The sequence below is a fragment of the Aristolochia californica genome, unplaced genomic scaffold, assembly GCF_029961685.1.
Source record: "Aristolochia californica isolate CCGP_79_NKW_82.1479 unplaced genomic scaffold, dmAriCali1.0.hap1 SCAF_11, whole genome shotgun sequence".
NCBI classification, from domain to species: Eukaryota; Viridiplantae; Streptophyta; class Magnoliopsida; order Piperales; family Aristolochiaceae; genus Aristolochia; species Aristolochia californica.
In genome coordinates, this window is record NW_027181782.1 from 33,034,189 (window position 1) to 33,053,275 (window position 19,087).

A 19,087-nucleotide genomic window follows, 5' to 3' on the forward strand; every position below is an offset into this window, starting at 1 on the left:
TCGACAATAAAGAGACCCTCAGTAATACTAAATTAATGGAGAAGACTCTCAAATCTATGTGCAAAAAAATTCAACCTAAGGTTAGTGTTATAAAAAAATGTAAAGATTAGAGTAAGATGACTTTTCATTCTTTACTCAGTACTTGAAGAGTATATGACATTAGGTTGAAAGACGACGAGGATGATGAGGTCGTACAAGCCTTACACAATCATTTGAATGTAAAAAGTTATAAGGGTAGGTCGCCTAGTAACTTTTAAAAAAAAAAGGTGGTAAATACTAGGGTGAGAAGTAGAGTATTGCCAATTACAAGGGTATGAAAAAGAAAAATTTTATATAAAATATTTTAATTACAATAAATTTGAGCTTTACAAATCAAATTATGTTAGCTTGAACAAAAATAGGAACACTCATCATGTCAAGTTCAAGTTAACGTTAGTGTTGCCTAAAGCCCCCCTTATATATGGATGTGTATAAGGGAGATAGGTTGTAGATGAAAATTAGCACCTCTACTTGTGAGTGTGATGACCACTCTCCAGGCCGTGTTGAATGCTCATGAGGTGTTCATGAGCTCGGGGAAGAGTTAAGGAATCGAGGGCACTGGAGTAACGTTGGAGCTCAATCAGTCTATCGTGAAGAAGCAAAAGGACAACATGGTCCTTTTTATGTGATGGACAATGGCAGGGTTGTGGATCTTCGGGAGAAATAGGCAATCCAAATCCGGCCATTCTTCGCACACTTGCAGCTCTGGCAGCTCGTAATCTGAAAATACCGTGTCTAGAGCATCGCATGTTGGGCCAAACACCGTTGACCTACACATCTTCATCCCCCTACAGGCGGGGTTTCCAGGATTGGACGTGCAAACCAACGACAGCGCTGTAATGGTTGCTTTCTCGTGCAGGATGCAGTTCATGGAGCCGTAGATTCCGTCGCTGATCCAGTATTCCCTCAGCTCTCCCTGAACTCGCTTGCCGATGATATTAGAGGCGAGCGTGAAAATGGTTGCAGCAAAAAAACGCCCGGGTTCTGCCATTATCGTTAGATCCATCTTATTTGGGAAGTAGAAGTGGAGGGCGGCGATAATGCTAGCGGCGGCGACGTCGAAGTCGAACTGCGGGCTGTCGGTGAACCCGTTGCCCAGGTTGAGCACTTGCATTTTTTGTAAGCCGAGTTCAAGTGCCACGTCGAACACCTGCCTCGCAGAGGCGATGGCCCCACGGTACACGGCTGCATTAGAGGCAACGCTGCCCACATGGAAGGAGACCCCACTGACATGGATCCCTGCTTCGCGGGCGTGTTCCAACAGCGGTACGACCTCCTCCGGAGGGGCGCCGTATTTGCGGCCGAGTGGGCGCAGTGAACCCCTTTCGTCGAGGGGCTTGAGCCGGAGGAGGGCGGCGGTTCAGGGGTGGCATTTCCTCAGCTTGTTTATCTCTTCCTTGGAGTCGAAGGTGGTGAGATTGACTCCGACATGAACAGAGTATCTGATGTGAACCTCTGACTTGCATGGATTGGCGTAAATTATTTTATCCGGCGAGACACCGAGGGCAAGGATTGCGTCCATCTCCGCCGGGCTGGCACAGTCGACACCAAAATCAAGAGCTGCAAGTGTGCGAAGAATGGCCGGATTTGGATTTGACGGCATAAAATTGTCGAACTTTGGGAAGGCAACTGGCCATTTCTCCCAAAGATCCACAACCCTGCCAATGTCCATCACATAGAAAGGATCATTTTGTCCTTCCTCTTGCTTCTTCACGATAGATTGAATGAGCTCCAACGTTACTCCTGTGCCCTCGATTGCTGTACTCTTCCCCGAGCTCATGAACACCTCATGAGAATTCAACACAGCCAGGAGAGTAGTCATCACACTCACGAGTAGAGGAGCTAATTTTCATCTACAACATATCTCCCTTATACACATCCATATATAAGGGGGGCGTTAGTCAACACTAATGTTAACTTGAACTGACATGATGAGTGTTCCTATTTTTCTTCAAGCTAACATAATTTGATTTGTAAAGCTCAAATTTATTGTAATTAAAATATTTTATCGGGCTTTTTACCAAAATAAACATTTTAAAAAACATATTTTGAAAAACAACGATGCTATCAACTTATCTTTCAAAATACTCAACTTAGACCGGTCCACTGTACATGTGTACAGTCAAAAGCAACACCTAAACTTTGACTGTTTACATGTCGCCACATCATCAGTGCAGTGAGGGTAGATGAACACATCGGGTTCCACGCCATTATTTGTACATGTCATCTACCATGTCATTATCTATTACCCTCTTTTTGCCCTATCATCTTGCGCCATGTAAGCTTGCGCTACGTATGCCCTCACTTATATTTTTTTCGTTCTAATCTCTCTTCCTCGATCTTTCTCCGCTCCTCTCCTCTCGCCCCCTCTCTTGCTGCCGCCGCTCCCCTGTTGCCGTCGCTCGGCCACAATGCCCCCCCTCTCAACCGCTCTCTCTTCGTCTCAACCTCATCTCTCGTTCTTCTTCTCCGTTCCCCTCTAGTCATCCTCTCGCCGACCCTTTCTCAAAACCGATGCATATCATTTCATCTTTTCATCACCCCTCTCTCAAAATCAAATCCTATAATTTCCTCTCAGCGCCCCTCTCTTAATACCCTATCATTTCACTCTCTTGCCGCCCCTTCTCTCAAAACCAAAGCCCTACTCACCCTCCAAACTCGAATTTGAATTTCAGAAGCCGATTTAGTAGGGTGATTTTTTAGGGATTTTGTTAATTGAATCTAATTACTATGTTTAATTATAATGTTGATTTGAATTTAGGTGTTTAATTACTAAATTGATTTTTTTGTGATTTACTGTTTAATTTACGATTTTATGTTAATGAAATTTCTGTCAATTGCAGATAAATTAAAATTATTGTAAAGTTTAATTTTAGTTTATGGATTTTTTGTATAATTCGCTGTATTTTAGTTTATGGATTCCTATGCCATTGAATGTTGTATTTTTTGAAATTGCTAGTTTAATTTTAATTAATTTCGTTTAATTTTCTGATATATGAAGTTACAGTTTACTCTATTGAGATAAGATTTGCAGGATTTTTAGTTGCTAGTTGTTGTTTAATAAATTTGAAGTATCATTGAATGATCATGTCATGTGGTGAAGAGCTTTGGGTGTTATATATGTTTTCGATGGTTTTTTTGTTTTGTTTATGTTTTCTTATGTTTGCTTTAATTATTAAGATGGGTACAAATTCTGATTAAGAGTAGGTTGGGTAGTGGAAAGTGAGTTGAGTCCACTTCAAACTAGGCTGAGTTGCCTGCAAGGGCGTCCATTAGTCAACGAAACCCGACCCTCATCACTGATGAGGTACGGTTCGTAGTGACTGCGAAGTCATATGGGGATCTACCAAGGGTGTTCAATGAATTTTGAATTAAAAAGGTGATAAAAAGTATACAAATAATTTGTATTTTTAAACTCTAAAATAACTTTTTGTATATTTTTTCAATTTATAAATATTTTAAATCAATAATAAATGGGTAAGACTTAAGAGTAAGATTTTTTCAATTTATAAATATTTTAAATCCATAATAAATGGGTAAGAATAAGATTTTTTTTATTTATAACTATTTTAAATTTCTAAATATTTTAAATCTAATTAGTATACTTATTTTATTTTTTATTTTTTAAAATATAAAGTAATAAAAAGTGTAACGATAATTTTTTTAATTAATAAATATTTTAATTGATATTAAATGGTGTTAAATAAGTAAGATTTAATTTTTTTATTTTTATTATATTTTTTAATAATTTATTATTTTAGATATAATTTAATAAAAAATGTATTAGATTTTTTAATTTTTTTAAAAATTTATTCATATTTTTTATCATTTAATGATGTGGCTGCTGACATGGCAGAAGACGTGTCGGAATAATGACGTGGTTGTCGATGTGTTCATCTACCCTCACTACACTGATGATATGGCAACACATAAGCAGTCAAAGCTTATGTGTCGCTTTTGACTGTACACATGTACAATGGACCGGTCAAAGTTGGGTATTTTTTAAAATAAGTTGATAGCGTTGTTATTTTTCAAAATACATTTTTTAAAATGTTGTTTTGGTAAAAAGTCCTATTTTATATGAGATTTGTCCTTTTTCATACCCTTGTAATTGGCAATACTCTACTTCTCACCCTAGTGTTTACCACCTTTTTTTAAGAGTTACTAGGCGACCTACCCTTAAAACTTTTTAGATTCAACTGACTGTGTAAGGTTTGTACGACCTCATCATCCTCGTTGTTTTCCAACCTGATGTCATATACTTGTCAGGTTGATTTTTATTATTGTCGAGCACCTAATTGACTAATACTATAAATCTCTCAAAATATTCATCGACACTCTTTGAATTAGATATTGACATAATTTCAAATTGAGTCGGAATTATTGTACCTTTACAATTTTCATGGACAGCTTTTCCTTATAGATCTCATCAACTTTTCCCTTTGCACTTTGTGCATGGTTTTTTAAGTACTTGTAATATGCAATACATAGCTTTCGTAACTTTTTTTTGTCTCCTTCAATTCTTCTACTCTTTTGAAGCATGTGGTATGTGTTTTATTGGCTTCTTGTAAGCATTCATGACCATGTCTAACCAATATAGAGAATTGAATTCATCTCCAATCCTCATAGTTACCTTTGCCATTATACTTTGCAAGCAAGAACTAGCTATTTAAAACTTATATTAGCCTTTATTATTGTCTTCAAGGCAAACTCCAAATACCAAAATTGCTCCATATCATCTTGTTCTATGCACTCAAAACTGTTTTCAATGGTCCAACTCTAATATTACAAGACTCACGTCCTTGTATGTGTGCACACATTTAGCTAGTATATGTTATGTTGATTGATACATTAATATAATAGAAAAGAAAAAAGAAAATAAAAAAGGAAGAAAACAATCTATACAAGACACAATTGTGCTTTGTATTATTTATTTAATAGTAATGACTCATATAGAATATAAAATATAGATTGAGTTTTAGATGCCGGCATCATAGGTGCGAGATGTTTGGGTGCCAGGCAAGCGAGAAGTGGGCGCCACACGAGCGAGCCACTGGCGCCATGCGTGGATATCGCACGATATCCATGACATTACTCCTTTTGTCGAAAAGTCCCCGAAATATTGCATTTGAAATGTAGAAAGTATCGACCGTTACGTAATGAATTGTAACCATTACAAAGAACATATGGGCCATGAAAAATTCTTTATAACGGTGTATTGGATGTTACCGTCTTTTTAACAGGTTTTGTGCTATGTAACGATTACTTGTTTGACTGAGTCAAAATTGAGTTGACCCGTTAAACCGCTTTTGAACAGAGTTGACCAGGTGGGTTACACGTATAGCTTGCAAAGAGTATTTTTTAACCCTGGCTATGCCTTTTTATGCCTTTGTTGACTCTGTCTATTCCAATCAGCCTTATCAAATCACGATTTAGTTAACCCTATCTAGACCTCTCATAAATTATTGAGAATCTATCTTTCTGCTAACACATCGCCGGAAGCGACTATGATCAGATCAACTTCTTCATTGGCATTTCTGATCTCTACAACCATCGTCTTCCTCTTCCTCATACTTCGAAACAGTGGTGGCACCGTTTATCTTGAAACCTCGTTTGACCGCTAATAAGATAAATACTAATGAACACCAGCTCACATCTACTTCTCCCTAGCTCTCTACACCACTCTCAATCCCCGATTTTCCAACTTCTACTCCCCGTTCTCCCTAAGTTTATAATCGCAAGAGAAGGAGTTTCTCTCTGCATGACAATTCAAACAAAGAAATTTAAATCTCCAGTCTAGCACTTGGTGGTGAAGCAATCTCACGCCAAGACCACGATGACCTCTCACTTAAACCGCCTTCTACTTAAACAGGATGATTTGGGTCATTCAATAATGGGTGTTCAATTTGTTATATTCACTAAATAAATGGATATTTTATTATATGCAGAAAATGTGATTTTGTCGTAGCAGGGCCTTGTGCTCCTTGTATCATGTAGAGTGTTTCCACTGCAAGAGAGGAGAGCCATCCATTAAGCACAACCAGCTTTTTCCCAGCTTCTAAGGGTGTGGGAAGACTTCGACCCCTACTATCATTTTGTAATTTATAATTTTTTTAACTTTTGGAAGTACCATGTCAAATGATATAACCATCTCATATATCTAGATAGATTGTGAAACCCATATGCTATTTTAATAATATTGATTACAATTTTTTTTTTGTTATTCAATAATTTTACGAGTGTTCCCACTTGTCTTTTTTCATACCTCAGTAATCTGCAATACTCTACTTCACACCCTAGTATTTACCACCATTTTTTTAACAGTTACTAGGTGACCTACCCTTATAATTAGTAAGATTCAACTAACCGTGTAAGGTTTGTACGACCTCATCATCTTTCAACCTAATCTCATATACTTCTAAATTACTACGTAAAGAATGAAAAGTCATCATACTCTAATCTTTAGATTTTTTTTTTTTTAATACTAACCTTGGGTTGAATTTTTTTGCGTACAAATTTGTGAGTCTTCTCCATTAATTTAGAATTAATGAGGGTCTTTTTATTGTCGATTTGAATTAGATGTTGTCATAGTATCAAATTGAGTCCTAAGGATTGTACCTTTACATTTTTCATGGCCAACTTTTCCCTATAGATCTCATCAACTTTTCCCTTTGCACTTTATGCATGGTTTTTTAAGTGCTTGCACCATGCAATACGTAGCTTTCGTATCTTTTTTTTTTGTCTCCTTCGATTCTTCTGATCTTTCGAAGCCTGTGTATGTGTTTATCGGCTTCTTGTAACGATTCATCACCATGTCTAACCAATATAGACAAATGAATTAATATCCAACGCTCATAGTTACTTTGCCATTATACTTTGGAGGCAAGAGCTAGCTATTCAAAACTTATATTAGCCTTTATTATTGTCTTCAAGGCAGAATCCAAATACCAAAATTCATTCATATCATCTTGCTCTATGCACTCAAAACTGCTTTCAATGGTCCAACTCCAATATGACAAGGCTCACGTCCTTGTATGTTTGCACACATTTAGCAAGTACATATTATGTTGATTCATACATTAATGTAATAAAAAAGAAAAAAGAAAATAAAAAAGGAGGAAGAAAATCTATACAAGACACAATTGTGCTTCGTATTGATTATTAAATAGTAATGACTCATATAGAATATAATATATAGATTGAATTTTAGACGTCGGCATCACGGGTATGAGACGCGGGCGCTAAGCAAGCGAGAAGCTAGTGCCACACGAGCAAGACGTCGGCACCATGCGTGGATACCGCCCGATATCCATGAAATTATGTCGATTGCCAAAATGTCCCCTAAATATTGCATTTGAAATGTAGAAAGTGTCGACCGTTACATACTGAATTTTAACCATTACAAAGCACATATTGGCCATGACAAACTCTTTATAACGGCGTATCAGATGTTACAGTCTTTTTAACATGTTTTGTGCTACGTAACGATTACTTGTGTGACTGCGTCAAAATTGAGTTGACCCGTTAAACCGCTTTTGAACAAAGTTGACCAGGTGGGTTACACATAAAGCTTGTGACGAGTAATTTAACCCGATCTGTGCCTTTTTATGCCTTTGTTGACTTGGTCTATTCCGATTAGCCGTGTGAGGGAAACTAACCTTACCGAATCGCGATTGAGTTAGCCCTTCTAGGCCTCTCATAAATTACTGAGAATTTGTCTTCCTGCTAACACATCGCTGAAAGCGACAATGATAAGATCAACTACTTCATTGGAATTTCTGATCTCTACAGCCACCGTCCCCATACTTGGAAACGATGGCGGCACCGTCTATCTCGAAACCTCGTTTGACCCCTAATAAGATAGACACCACTGAACGCCAGCTCACATCTACTTCTCCCTTGCTCACTACACCGTTCCAGGCCCCTCTCCTATCCCAGAATTTTGCAGCTTTTGTTTCGACTTCTCCCTAAGTTTATAATCGCAAGAGAAGAAGTTTCTCTCTATACTACAATCCAAACAAAGGAATTTAAATCTCTAGTCCAACACTTGGTGGGAAAACAATCTCACACCAAGACCACGATGACCTCTCACTGAAACCCCCTTTCTGCATAAACAAGATGATTTGGTTCATTCAGTAATGGGTGAACAATCTGCTAAGTTCACTAAATAAATGGATATTTTATTATATGCAGAAAAAGTGATTTTGTTGTAGCAGGTCCTTGTGCTCCTTGTATCATGTGGAGTGTTTTCATTGCAAGAGAGGAGAGCCAACCATTAAGCACAACCAACTATTTCCCAGCTTCTATGGTGTGGGAAAACTTTGACCCCTACTATCATTTTGTAATTTTTAATTTTTTTAATTTTGAAATTACCATGTCTAATGATGTAACCATCTCATATCTCTAGGTTAATAGATTGTGAAACCCATATGCTATTTTAATAATAATTTTATGAGTGTTTCCACTTGTCTTTTTTCATACCCCTGTAATCTGCAATACTCTACTTCTCACCCTAGTATTTACCACCCTTTTTTTAACAGTTACTAGGCGACTTACCCTTATCACTTTTTAGATTCAACTAACTGTGTAAGGTTTGTACGACTTCATCATCCTCATCATCTTTCAACCTAATCTCATATACTTCTAAAGTACCAAGTAAATAAGGAAAAGTCATCTTACTCTAATCTTTAGATTTTTTTTTTTTAATACTTACCTTAGGTTGAATTTTTTTGCGTACAGATTTGAGAGTCTTCTCCATTAATTTCGTATTATTGAGGGTCTTTTTATTGTCCAGCACCTAGTTGACTAATACTATAAGTCTCTCAAAATATTCATGGACACTCTTTGAATTAGATGTTGTGAAGTTTCAAATTGAGTCGAAAGGATTATACCTTCACATTTTTCCTGGACAACTTTTCCCTATAGATCTAATCAACTTTTCCCTTTGCACTTTGTGCATGGTTTTTTAAGTGCTTGCACCATGCAATACATAGCTTTCATATCTTTTTTTTTGTCTCCTTTGTTTCTTCTGCTCTTTCGAAGCATGTGGTATGTGTTTTATCAGCTTCTCGTAAGCATTCATCACCATGTCTAACCAATTTAGAGAAATGAATTGATATCCAATGCTCATATTTACCTTTGCCATTATAATTTGGAGGCAAGAACTAGCTATTCAAAACTTATATTAGCCTTTATTATTGTCTTCAAGGCAAAATCCAAATACCAAAATTCCTCCGTATCATCTTGCTCTATGCACTCAAAACTGCTTTCAATGGTCCAACTCTAAGAAGACAAGGCTCACATCCTTGTATGTTTGCACACATTTAGCAGGTACATGTTATGTTGATTCATACATTAATGTAATAGAAAAGAAAAAATAAAATAAAAAAGGAGGAAGAAAATCTATACAAGACACAATTGTGCTTCGTATTGATTATTAAATAGTAATGATTCATATAGAATATAATATATAGATTGAATTTTAGATGTCGACATCACGGGTGTGAGATGCGGGCGCCAGGCAAGCGAAAAGCCGGTGCCACACGAGCAAGACGCTGGCGCCATGCGTGGATATCGCCCGATATCCGTGAAATTATGTCTTTTGGCGAAATGTCCCCGAAATATTTCATTCGAAATGTAGAAAGTATCGACTGTTATGTAATGAATTGTAACCATTACAAAGCACATATCGGCCATGACAAACTCTTAATAACGGCGTATCGGATGTTACTGTCTTTTTAATAGGTTTTGTGCTACGTAATGATTACTTGTGTGACTGAATCAAAATTGAGTTGACCCATTAAACCGCTTTTGAACTGAATTGACCTAGTGGGTTACACGTACAACTTGCAACGAGTATTTTAACCCAAACTATGCCTTTGTTGACTCAGTCTATTCCAATTAGCCGTGTGAGGGAAACTAACCTTACTGAATCACGATTGAGTTAGCCCTGTCAAGACCACTCATAAATTACTAAGAATTTGTCTTTCTGCTAACACATCGTCGGAGGCGACAACGATCAGATCAACTACTTCATTGGAATTTCTGATCTCTACAGCCATTGTCCTCATACTTGGAAATGGTGGCTACATCGTCTATCTCGAAACCTCGTTTGACCGCTAATAAGAAAGACACCACTGAACGCCAGCTCACATCTACTTCTCTCTTGCTCACTACACCACTCCCGATCCCCCTCCTATCCCTGAATTTCGCAGCTTTTGTTTCCACTTCTCCCTAAGTTTATAATCACAAGAGAAGAAGTTTCTCTCTACGTGACAATCCAAAAAAAGCAATTTAAATCTCCAGTCCAGCACTTGGTGGTGAAGCAATCTCACGCCAAAACCACGATGACCTCTCACTTAAACCCCCTTCCTGCTTAAACAAGATGATTTGGTTCATTCAGTAATGGGTGAAGAATCTGCTATGTTCACTAAATAAATGGATATTTTATTATATTCAGAAAATGTGATTTTGTTGTAGTAGAGCCTTGTGCTCCTTGTATGATGTGGAGTGTTTTCACTGCAAGATAGGAGAGTCATCCATTAAGCACATCCAGTTCTTTCCCGGCTTCTATGGATGTGGGAAGACTTCGACCCCTACTATCATTTTGTAATTTTTAATTTTTTTTACTTTTGAAAGCACCATGTCTAATGATATAACCATCTCATATCTCTAGATTGTGAAACCCATTTGTTATTTTAATAATATTTATTACAATTTATTTTTTGTCATAAGAATCGCCAGTAATAATTTATTTATTACTAAACAAAGCGTTCAACCAGTAATAATTCTCCTTACGACAAACGCATACGAGTCCAGATCAGGCCGCAACGGATTTATCCCCCAAGTTGTTCCGAGGTGAACCAAAGTAGGCAACGTGGGTTCGTATAGCACTAGTCGAGAAGCCATTGAAATTCGACCCAGCAGCAGCCGTATACGCCCCCATGTTGGGGAAAACCAGCCAATCGTTCACTTGCAGCTCTGGCAGCTGGTAATCTGAAAATACCGTGTCTAGAGCATCGCATGTTGGGCCAAACACCGTTGACCTCCACATCTTCATCCCCCTACAGGTGGGGTTTCCAGGATTGGACGTGCAAGCCAACGGCAGCGCGGTAATGGTTGCATTCTCGTGCAGGATGCAGTTCATGGAGCCGTAGATTCCGTCATTGATCCAGTATTCCCTCAGCTCTCCCCGAATTCGCTTGCCGATGATATTAGTGGCGAGCGTGAAAGCGGTTGCTGCAAAAAAACGGCCGGGTTCTGCCATTATCATTAGATCCATCTTATTTGGGAAGTAGAACCGGTGGGCGGCGATAATGGTAGCGGCGGTGACGTCGAACTGCGGGCTGTCGGTGAACCCGCCGCCCAGGTTGAGCACTTGCATCTTTGGTAAGCCGAGTTCAAGTGCCACGTCGAACACCTGCCTCGCAGAGGCGATGGCCCCACGGTACACGGCAGCATTAGAGGCAACGCTGCCCACATGGAAAGAGACCCCACTGACATGGATCCCTGCTTCTCGGGCGTGTTCCAAAAGCGGTACGACCTCCTCCGGAAGGGCGCCGTATTTGCGGCCGAGTGGGTGGAGTGCACCGCTTTCGTCGAGGGGCTTGAGCCGGAGGAGGGCGGTGGTTTTGGGGTGGCATTTCCTCAGCTTGTTTATCTCTTCCTTGGAGTCGAAGGTGGTGAGATTGACGCCGACATGGGCAGAGTATCTGATGTGGACCTCTGACTTGCATGGATTTGCGTAAATTATTTTATCCGGCGAGACACCGAGGGCAAGGATTGCGTCCATCTCCGCCGGGCTGGCACAGTCGAAACCAAAATCAAGAGCTGCAAGTGTGCGAAGAATGGCCGGATTTGGATTGCATTTGACGGCATAGAATGGTCGAACTTTGGGAAGACAACTAGCCCATTTCTCCCAAAGATCCACAACCCTGCCAATGTCCATCACATAGAAAGGATCATTTTGTCCTTCCTCTTGCTTCTTCACGATAGACTGAATAAGCTCCAACGTTACTCCTGCGCCCTCTATTCCTGAACTCTTCCCCGAGCTCATGAACACCTCATGAGCATTCAACACGGCCAGGAGAGTAGCCATCACGCTCACGAGTAGAGGAGCTAACTTTCATCTACAACATATCTCCCTTATACACATCCATATATAAGGGGGGCGTTAGTCAACACTAATGTTAACTTGAACTTGACATGATGAGTGTTCATATTTTTCTTCAAGCTAACATAATTTGATTTGTAAAGCTCAAATTCATTGTAAGTAAAATATTTTATATGAGATTTGTCCTTTTTTATACCCTTGTCTCACCCTAGTATTTACCACCCTTATTTAAGAGTTACCAGGCGACATACCCTTATAACTTTTTAGATTCAAATGACTGTGTAAGGCTTGTACGACCTCATCATCCTCGTCATCTTTCAACCTAATGTCATATACTTGTTAAGTACTGAGTAAAGAATGAAAAGTCATATTACTCTAATCTTTACATTTTTTTTATAACACTAACCTTGGGTTAATTTTTTTGCGTACAAATTTGTGTGTCTTCTCCATTAATTTAGTATTACTGAGGGTCTTTTTATTGTCGAACACCTAGTTGACTAATACTAAAAGTCTCTCAAAATATTCATCAACACTCTTTTGAAATAGATGTTGTCATAGTTTCAAATTGAGTCGGAAGGATTGTACCTTTACATTTTTTATGGACAACTTTTCCTTATAGATCTCATCAACTTTTCCCTTTGCACTTTGTACATGGTTTTTTAAGTGCTTGCACCATGCAATACATAGCTTTCATATCTTTTTTTTTTGTCTCCTTTGATTCTTCTGCTCTTTCGAAGCATGTGGTATGTGTTTTATCAACTTCTTGTAAGCATTCATCACCATGTCTAACCAATATAGAGAAATGAATTGATATCCAATGCTTATAGTTACCTTTGCCATTATACTTTGGAGGCAAGAACTAGCTATTCAAAACTTATATTTACCTTTATTATTGTCTTCAAGGCAAAATCCAAATACAAAAATTCCTCCATAACATCTTGCTCTATGCACTCAAAATTGCTTTCAATGGTCCACCTCTAATATGACAAGGCTCACGTCCTTGTATGTTTCACACATTTAGCCAGTATATGTTATGTTGATTGATACATTAATATAATGGAAAATAAAAAAGGAAGAAGAAAATATATACAAGACACAATTGTGCTTCGTATTGACTATTTAATAGTAATGACTCATATATAATATACGTATTGATTATTTAATAGTAATGACTCATATATAATATAATATATAGATTGAATTTTAGACGTCAGCATCAAGGGAGCGAGACGCGGGCGCCAGGCAAGCCAGAAGCCGGTGCCACGCGAGCGAGACGCTGGCGCCATGTGTGGATACTGCCCAATATCCGTGAAATTACGTCTTTTGCCGAAATGTTACCAAAATATTGTATTCGAAACGTAGAAAGTGTCAACCGTTACGTAATGAATATTAACATTACAAAGCACATATCGGCCATGACAAACTCTTTATAACGCCGTATCGGATGTTACAATCTTTTTCACAGGTTTTGTGCTACATAACGGTTACTTGTGTGATTGAGTCAAAAATGAGTTGACCCGTTAAACAGCTTTTGAACAAAGTTGACCTAGTGGGTAACACGTATAGATTGCAACGAGTTTTTTAACCCGAGCTATGCCTTTTTATGCCTTTGTTGACTTGGTCTATTCCAATCATTCGTGTGAGGGAAACTAACCTTACCGAATCACGATTGAGTTTGCCTTGTCTAGACCTCTCATAAATTACTTAGAATCTATCTTCTGGTAACACATATCTGGAGGCCACAATAATCAGTCAGCTACTTCATTGGAATTTCTGATATCTACAGCCACTATCCTCATACTTGGAAATAGTGGCGGCATCGTCTATCTCGAAACCTCGCTTGACCGCTAATAAGATAGACACCACTGAAAGCCAGATCTCATCTACTTCTCCCATGCTCACTACACCACTCCCGATCCCCCTCCTATCCCCGAATTTTGTAGTTTTTGTTTTCACTTCTCCCTAAATTTATAATCGCAAGAGAAGGAATTTCTCTCTGCACGACTATCCAAACAAAGGAATTTAAATCTCCAATCTAGCACTTGGTGGTGAAGCAATCTCACACCAAGACCACGATGTTCTCTCACTTAAACACCCTTTCTGCTTAAATAGGATGATTTGGTTCATTCAATAATGGGTGAACAATCTGCTATGTTCACTAAATAAATGGATATTTTATTATATGCAAAAAAGGTGATTTTTTTGTAGCAGGGCCTTGTGCTCCTTGTATCATGTGGAGTGTTTCTACTGCAAGAGAGGAGAGTCATCCATTAAGCACAACCAGCTCTTTCCCAGCTTCTATGGGTGAGGAAATGTTAAATGCCTAACCAATACTCCCGAAATGGTCGACCATTTAGGGAACGAAAAAGTACCTATCCCATCTGTGGGGGATGGAACCTAACCCAAGTGGACTGGAACCACTTAGATCTAACACTCACCGTTCCCGTTCCATACCTCTTCTGTCGAGATTCGAACGTAGAACATGGTGCCCAGATCTGATACCATGTCAAACGCCTAGCCAATACACCGAAAAAGGTTGACCTGTTAGGGAGCGGAAAACCAAGTACCTAACCCATCAGGGGTGGATGGAACCTAACCCAGGTGGACCGAAACCACCTAGCTCTAACACCCACCGTTCTCGTTCCTTGGTGCCCAACTTTGATACCATGTCAAACGCCTAGCCAATACAACCCAAAAGACCGGTCTGTTAAGTGAGGAAAATAGAGTACTTAACCCAGGACCATCAGGGGTAGACGAAACCTAACCTAGGTGGACCGAAACCACCTAGCTCTGACACCCACCGTTCCCGTTCCCTACCACTTCCGCTGGGATTCGAACACGGAATGTGGTGCCCATCTCTGATACCATGTCAAACGCCTAACCAATACAACTCAAAAGATCGGTCTATTAATTGCGGAAAGCCAAGTACCTAACCCAATTGGACCAGGGGTGGACGGAACCTAACCCAGGTGGACCGAAACCACCTAACTCTAACACCCATCGTTCTCGTTCCTTACCACTTCCGTCGGGATTCAAATGCGGAACGTGGAGTGCAACTCTAATACCATGTCAAACGCCTAACCAATACTCCCGAAAAGGTCGACTTGTTAGAAGTACCTAGCCATAAGGGGGGGGGGGGGGGGACATAGCCTAACCCAAGTGGACCAGAGCCACCTAGCTCTGACACCCACTGTTCCCATTCTCGTTCACACCCACCGTTCCCGTTCCCTACCACTTCCGCCGGGATTCAAACGCCTAACCAATACAACTCAAAAGATCGGTCTATTAATTGTGGAAAGCCAAGTACCTAACCCAATTGGACCAGGGGTGGACGAAACCTAACCCAGGTGGACCGAAACCACCTAACTCTAACACCCATCGTTCTCGTTCCTTACCACTTCCGTCGGGATTCAAATGCGGAACGTGGAGTGCAACTCTGATACCATGCCAAACGCCTAACCAATACTCCTGAAAAGGTCGACTTGTTAGAAGTACCTAGCCATCAGGGGGGGGGGGGGGGGGGGGGGGGGGGGGGGAGGGAGACATAGCCTAACCCAAGTGGACCAGAGCCACCTAGCTCTGACACCCACTGTTCCCATTCTCGTTCCCTACCACTTCCGCCGGGATTCGAACGCGGAACGTGGTGCCTAGCTCTAATACCATGTCAATCGCCTAGCCAATACACCAAAAAAGGTCGATCTGTTAGGGAATGGAAAGCCAAGTACCTAAGCCATTAGGGGTGGATGGAACCTAACCCAGGTGGACCGGAACCACCTAGCTCTGATAGGGAAGACTTCGACCCCCTACTATCATTTTGTAATTTTAGTTTTTTAACTTTTGAAATTACCATGTCTAATGATATAACCATCTCATATTGATTACAATTTTTTTTTGTTATTTCATAATTTTATGAGTGTTTCTACTTTTCTTTTCTCATACCTCTGTAATCTACAATTCTCTACTTCTCCACCTAGTATTTATCACCAATTTTTTAAGAGTTACTAGGCGACCTACCCATATCTCTTTTTAGATTCAACTAGCTGTGTAAGGTTTGTACGACCTCATCATCCTCGTCGTCTTTCAACCTAATCTCATATACATCTAAAGTACCTAGTAAAGAATAACAAGTCTTCTTACTCTAATCTTTAGATTTTTTTTTTACACTAACCTTAGGTTGAATTTTTTTGGGTACAAATTTGAGAGTCTTCCCCATTAATTTAGTATTATTGAGGGTCTTTTTATTGTCGAGCACCTAGTTGACTAATACTATAAGTCTCTCAAAATATTCATCGACACTCTTTGAATTTGATGTTGTCATAGTTTCAAATTGAGTCGGAAGGATTGTACCTTTACATTTTTCATGGCCAACTTTTCCCTATAGATCTCATCAATTTTTCCCATTGCACTTTGTGCATGGTTTTTTAAGGGCTTGCACCATGCAATACATAGCTTTCCTATCTTTTTTTTTTGTCTCCTTCGATTCTTCTGCTCTTTTGAAGCTTATGGTACGTGTTTTATCTACTTCTTGTAAGCATTCTTCACCATGTCTAACCAATATTGAGAAATGAATTCATCTCCAATGCTCATAGTTACCTTTGCCATTATACTTTGGAGGCAAGAACTAGCTATTCAAAACTTATATTAGCCTATATTTTTGTCTTCAAGACAAAATCCAAATACCAAAATTCCTCCATATCATCTTGCTCTATGCACTCAAAACTGCTTTCAATGGTCCAACTCTAATATGAAAAGGCTCATGTCCTTGTATGTTTGCACACATTTAGCTAGTATATGTTATGTTGATTGATACATTAATATAATAGAAAACAAAATAAGAAAATAAACAAGGAAGACGAAAATCTATACAAGACACAATTGTGCTTCGTATTGATTATTTGATAGTAATGACTCATATAGAATATAATATATAGATTGAATTTTAGACGTGGGCACCACGCAAGCAAGATGTGGGTGCCACGCGAGCGAGACGCTAGGGCCATGCATGGATATCGCCCAATATCCGTGGCATTACGTCTTTTGCCGAAATGTCCCCAAAATATTGCATTCGAAATGTAAAAAGTGTCGATCGTTAGGTAAAGAATTGTAGCCATTACAAAGCACATATGGACCATGACAAACTCTTTATAACGGTGTATTGGATGTTACAGTCTTTTAAACAAGTTTTGTGCTATGTAACTTGTTTGACTGAGTCAAAATTGAGTTGACCTGTTAAACCGCTTTGAACAGAACTGACTTGGTAGGTTACACATATAGCTTGCAACGAGTTTTTAAACCCGAGCTATGCCTTTTTATGCCTTTGTTGACTCGGTCAATTCCAATTAGTCACATGAGGAAAACTAACATTACCGAATCACGATTGAGTTAGCCCTGTCTAGACCTCTCATAAATTACTCAGAATCTGTCTTTCTGCTAACACATTGCCAGAGGCGACAATGATCAGATCAACTACTTCATTGGAATTTTTAATCTCTACAGCCACCATCCTCATACTTGGAAACGGTGGTGGCACTGTCTATCTCGAAACCACGTTTGACCGCTAATTAGATAGACACCACTGAACTCCAGCTCACATCTACTTCTCCCTTGCTCACTACACCACTCCCGATCCCCCTCCTATCCCTGAATTTCGCAGCTTTTGTTTCCACTTCTCCCTAAATTTATAATCACAAGAGAAGGAGTTTCTCTCTACACGACAATCTAAACATAAGAATTTAAATCTCCGGTCCAGGGTGGTGAAGCAATCTCACGCCTAGACCACGCTGACCTCTCACTTAAACCCCCTTTCTCCTTAAACATGATGATTTGGTTCATTCAATAATGTGTGAACACACTCTATGTTGACTAAATAAATGGATATTTTTATTATATTTAGAAAATATGATTTTTTTGTAGTAGGGCCTTATGCTCCTTGTGCGGAGTGTTTTTGCTGCAAAAGAGGAAAGCCATCCATTAACCACATCTTTGTATCATTTTGTAATTTTTTATTTTTTTACTTTTGAAATTACCATGTCTAATGATATAACCATCTCATATCAAGTGCCACGTCCCATCGAGTGCCACGTCCCATCGGTACACGGCAGCATTAGAGGCAACATGGAAGGAGACCCCACTGACATGGATCCCTGCTTCGCGGGCGTGTTCCAATAGCGGTACGACCTCCTCCGGAAGGGCGCCGTATTTGAGGCCGAGTGGGCACAGTGAACCGCTTTCATCGAGGGGCTTGAACCGGAGGAGGGCGGCGGTTCTGGGGTGGCATTTCCTCAGCTTGTTTATCTCTTCCTCGGAGTCGAAGGTGGTGAGATTGACGCCGACATGGGCAGAGCATCTGATGTGGACCTCTGACTTGCATGGATTTGCGTAAATTATTTTATCCGGCGAGATACCGAGGGCAAGGATTGCGTCCATCTCCGCCGGGCCGGTACAGTCAAAACCAAAATCAAGAGCTGCCTTAAGAGACGCTGAGAATAATTACCCTGTTTAGGGCCTTCTTTGCAGAGGATCTTGATCCTCCATTACAGGAGTTAATCAAGCTCCATTCTTTCTTTTCTGTAAAATCAAATCAATTATAATTAATTGTAAATCCTTGTAATTATGATATAACAATTATAAATTAATGGATGAACCTCACCCGATCAATGTGGTGAATTTTGAAAAAAATATTTTCATGGTATTAGTGTTATACCTGGATTAACCTCTCGTGATCCTCCCTCAATGGCCTTCGATTTTTCTCCTGACCTTCTTCCTTTTAACACTATGATTCATATGGTCACCATTAAACTTAGAAACCTAGGATTACTGGGTCATGTGGACGGCACCCTTGTGCCACCTCCTTCGTTTGAGCCTCCCACCTCTCAGACGCCAAGCCCCAAGTTTCACGAAGGCGACAGATCAGCGTCTTCTCAGCCTTCTCCTGTC

General features: G+C 39.6%; 2 protein-coding genes and 1 pseudogene across 2 annotated transcripts; all 3 read right to left on the reverse strand.

Moving 5' to 3' along the window:
- Nucleotides 1-619: 619 nt before the first annotated feature.
- LOC137943804 (ornithine decarboxylase-like) lies at nucleotides 620-1,861 on the reverse strand (annotated as a pseudogene).
- An 8,997-nt stretch (nucleotides 1,862-10,858) lies between these two features.
- LOC137943805 (ornithine decarboxylase-like) lies at nucleotides 10,859-12,136 on the reverse strand. Its single transcript, XM_068789237.1, has one exon. It carries the CDS (start codon nucleotides 12,134-12,136, stop codon nucleotides 10,859-10,861), a length of 1,278 nt encoding a protein of 425 aa, XP_068645338.1.
- A 6,063-nt stretch (nucleotides 12,137-18,199) lies between these two features.
- Nucleotides 18,200-18,577, reverse strand: LOC137943806 (ornithine decarboxylase-like). Its single transcript, XM_068789239.1, has one exon. The coding sequence runs from the start codon at nucleotides 18,575-18,577 to the stop codon at nucleotides 18,200-18,202; it is 378 nt and encodes a 125-aa protein (XP_068645340.1).
- Nucleotides 18,578-19,087: the final 510 nt, after the last annotated feature.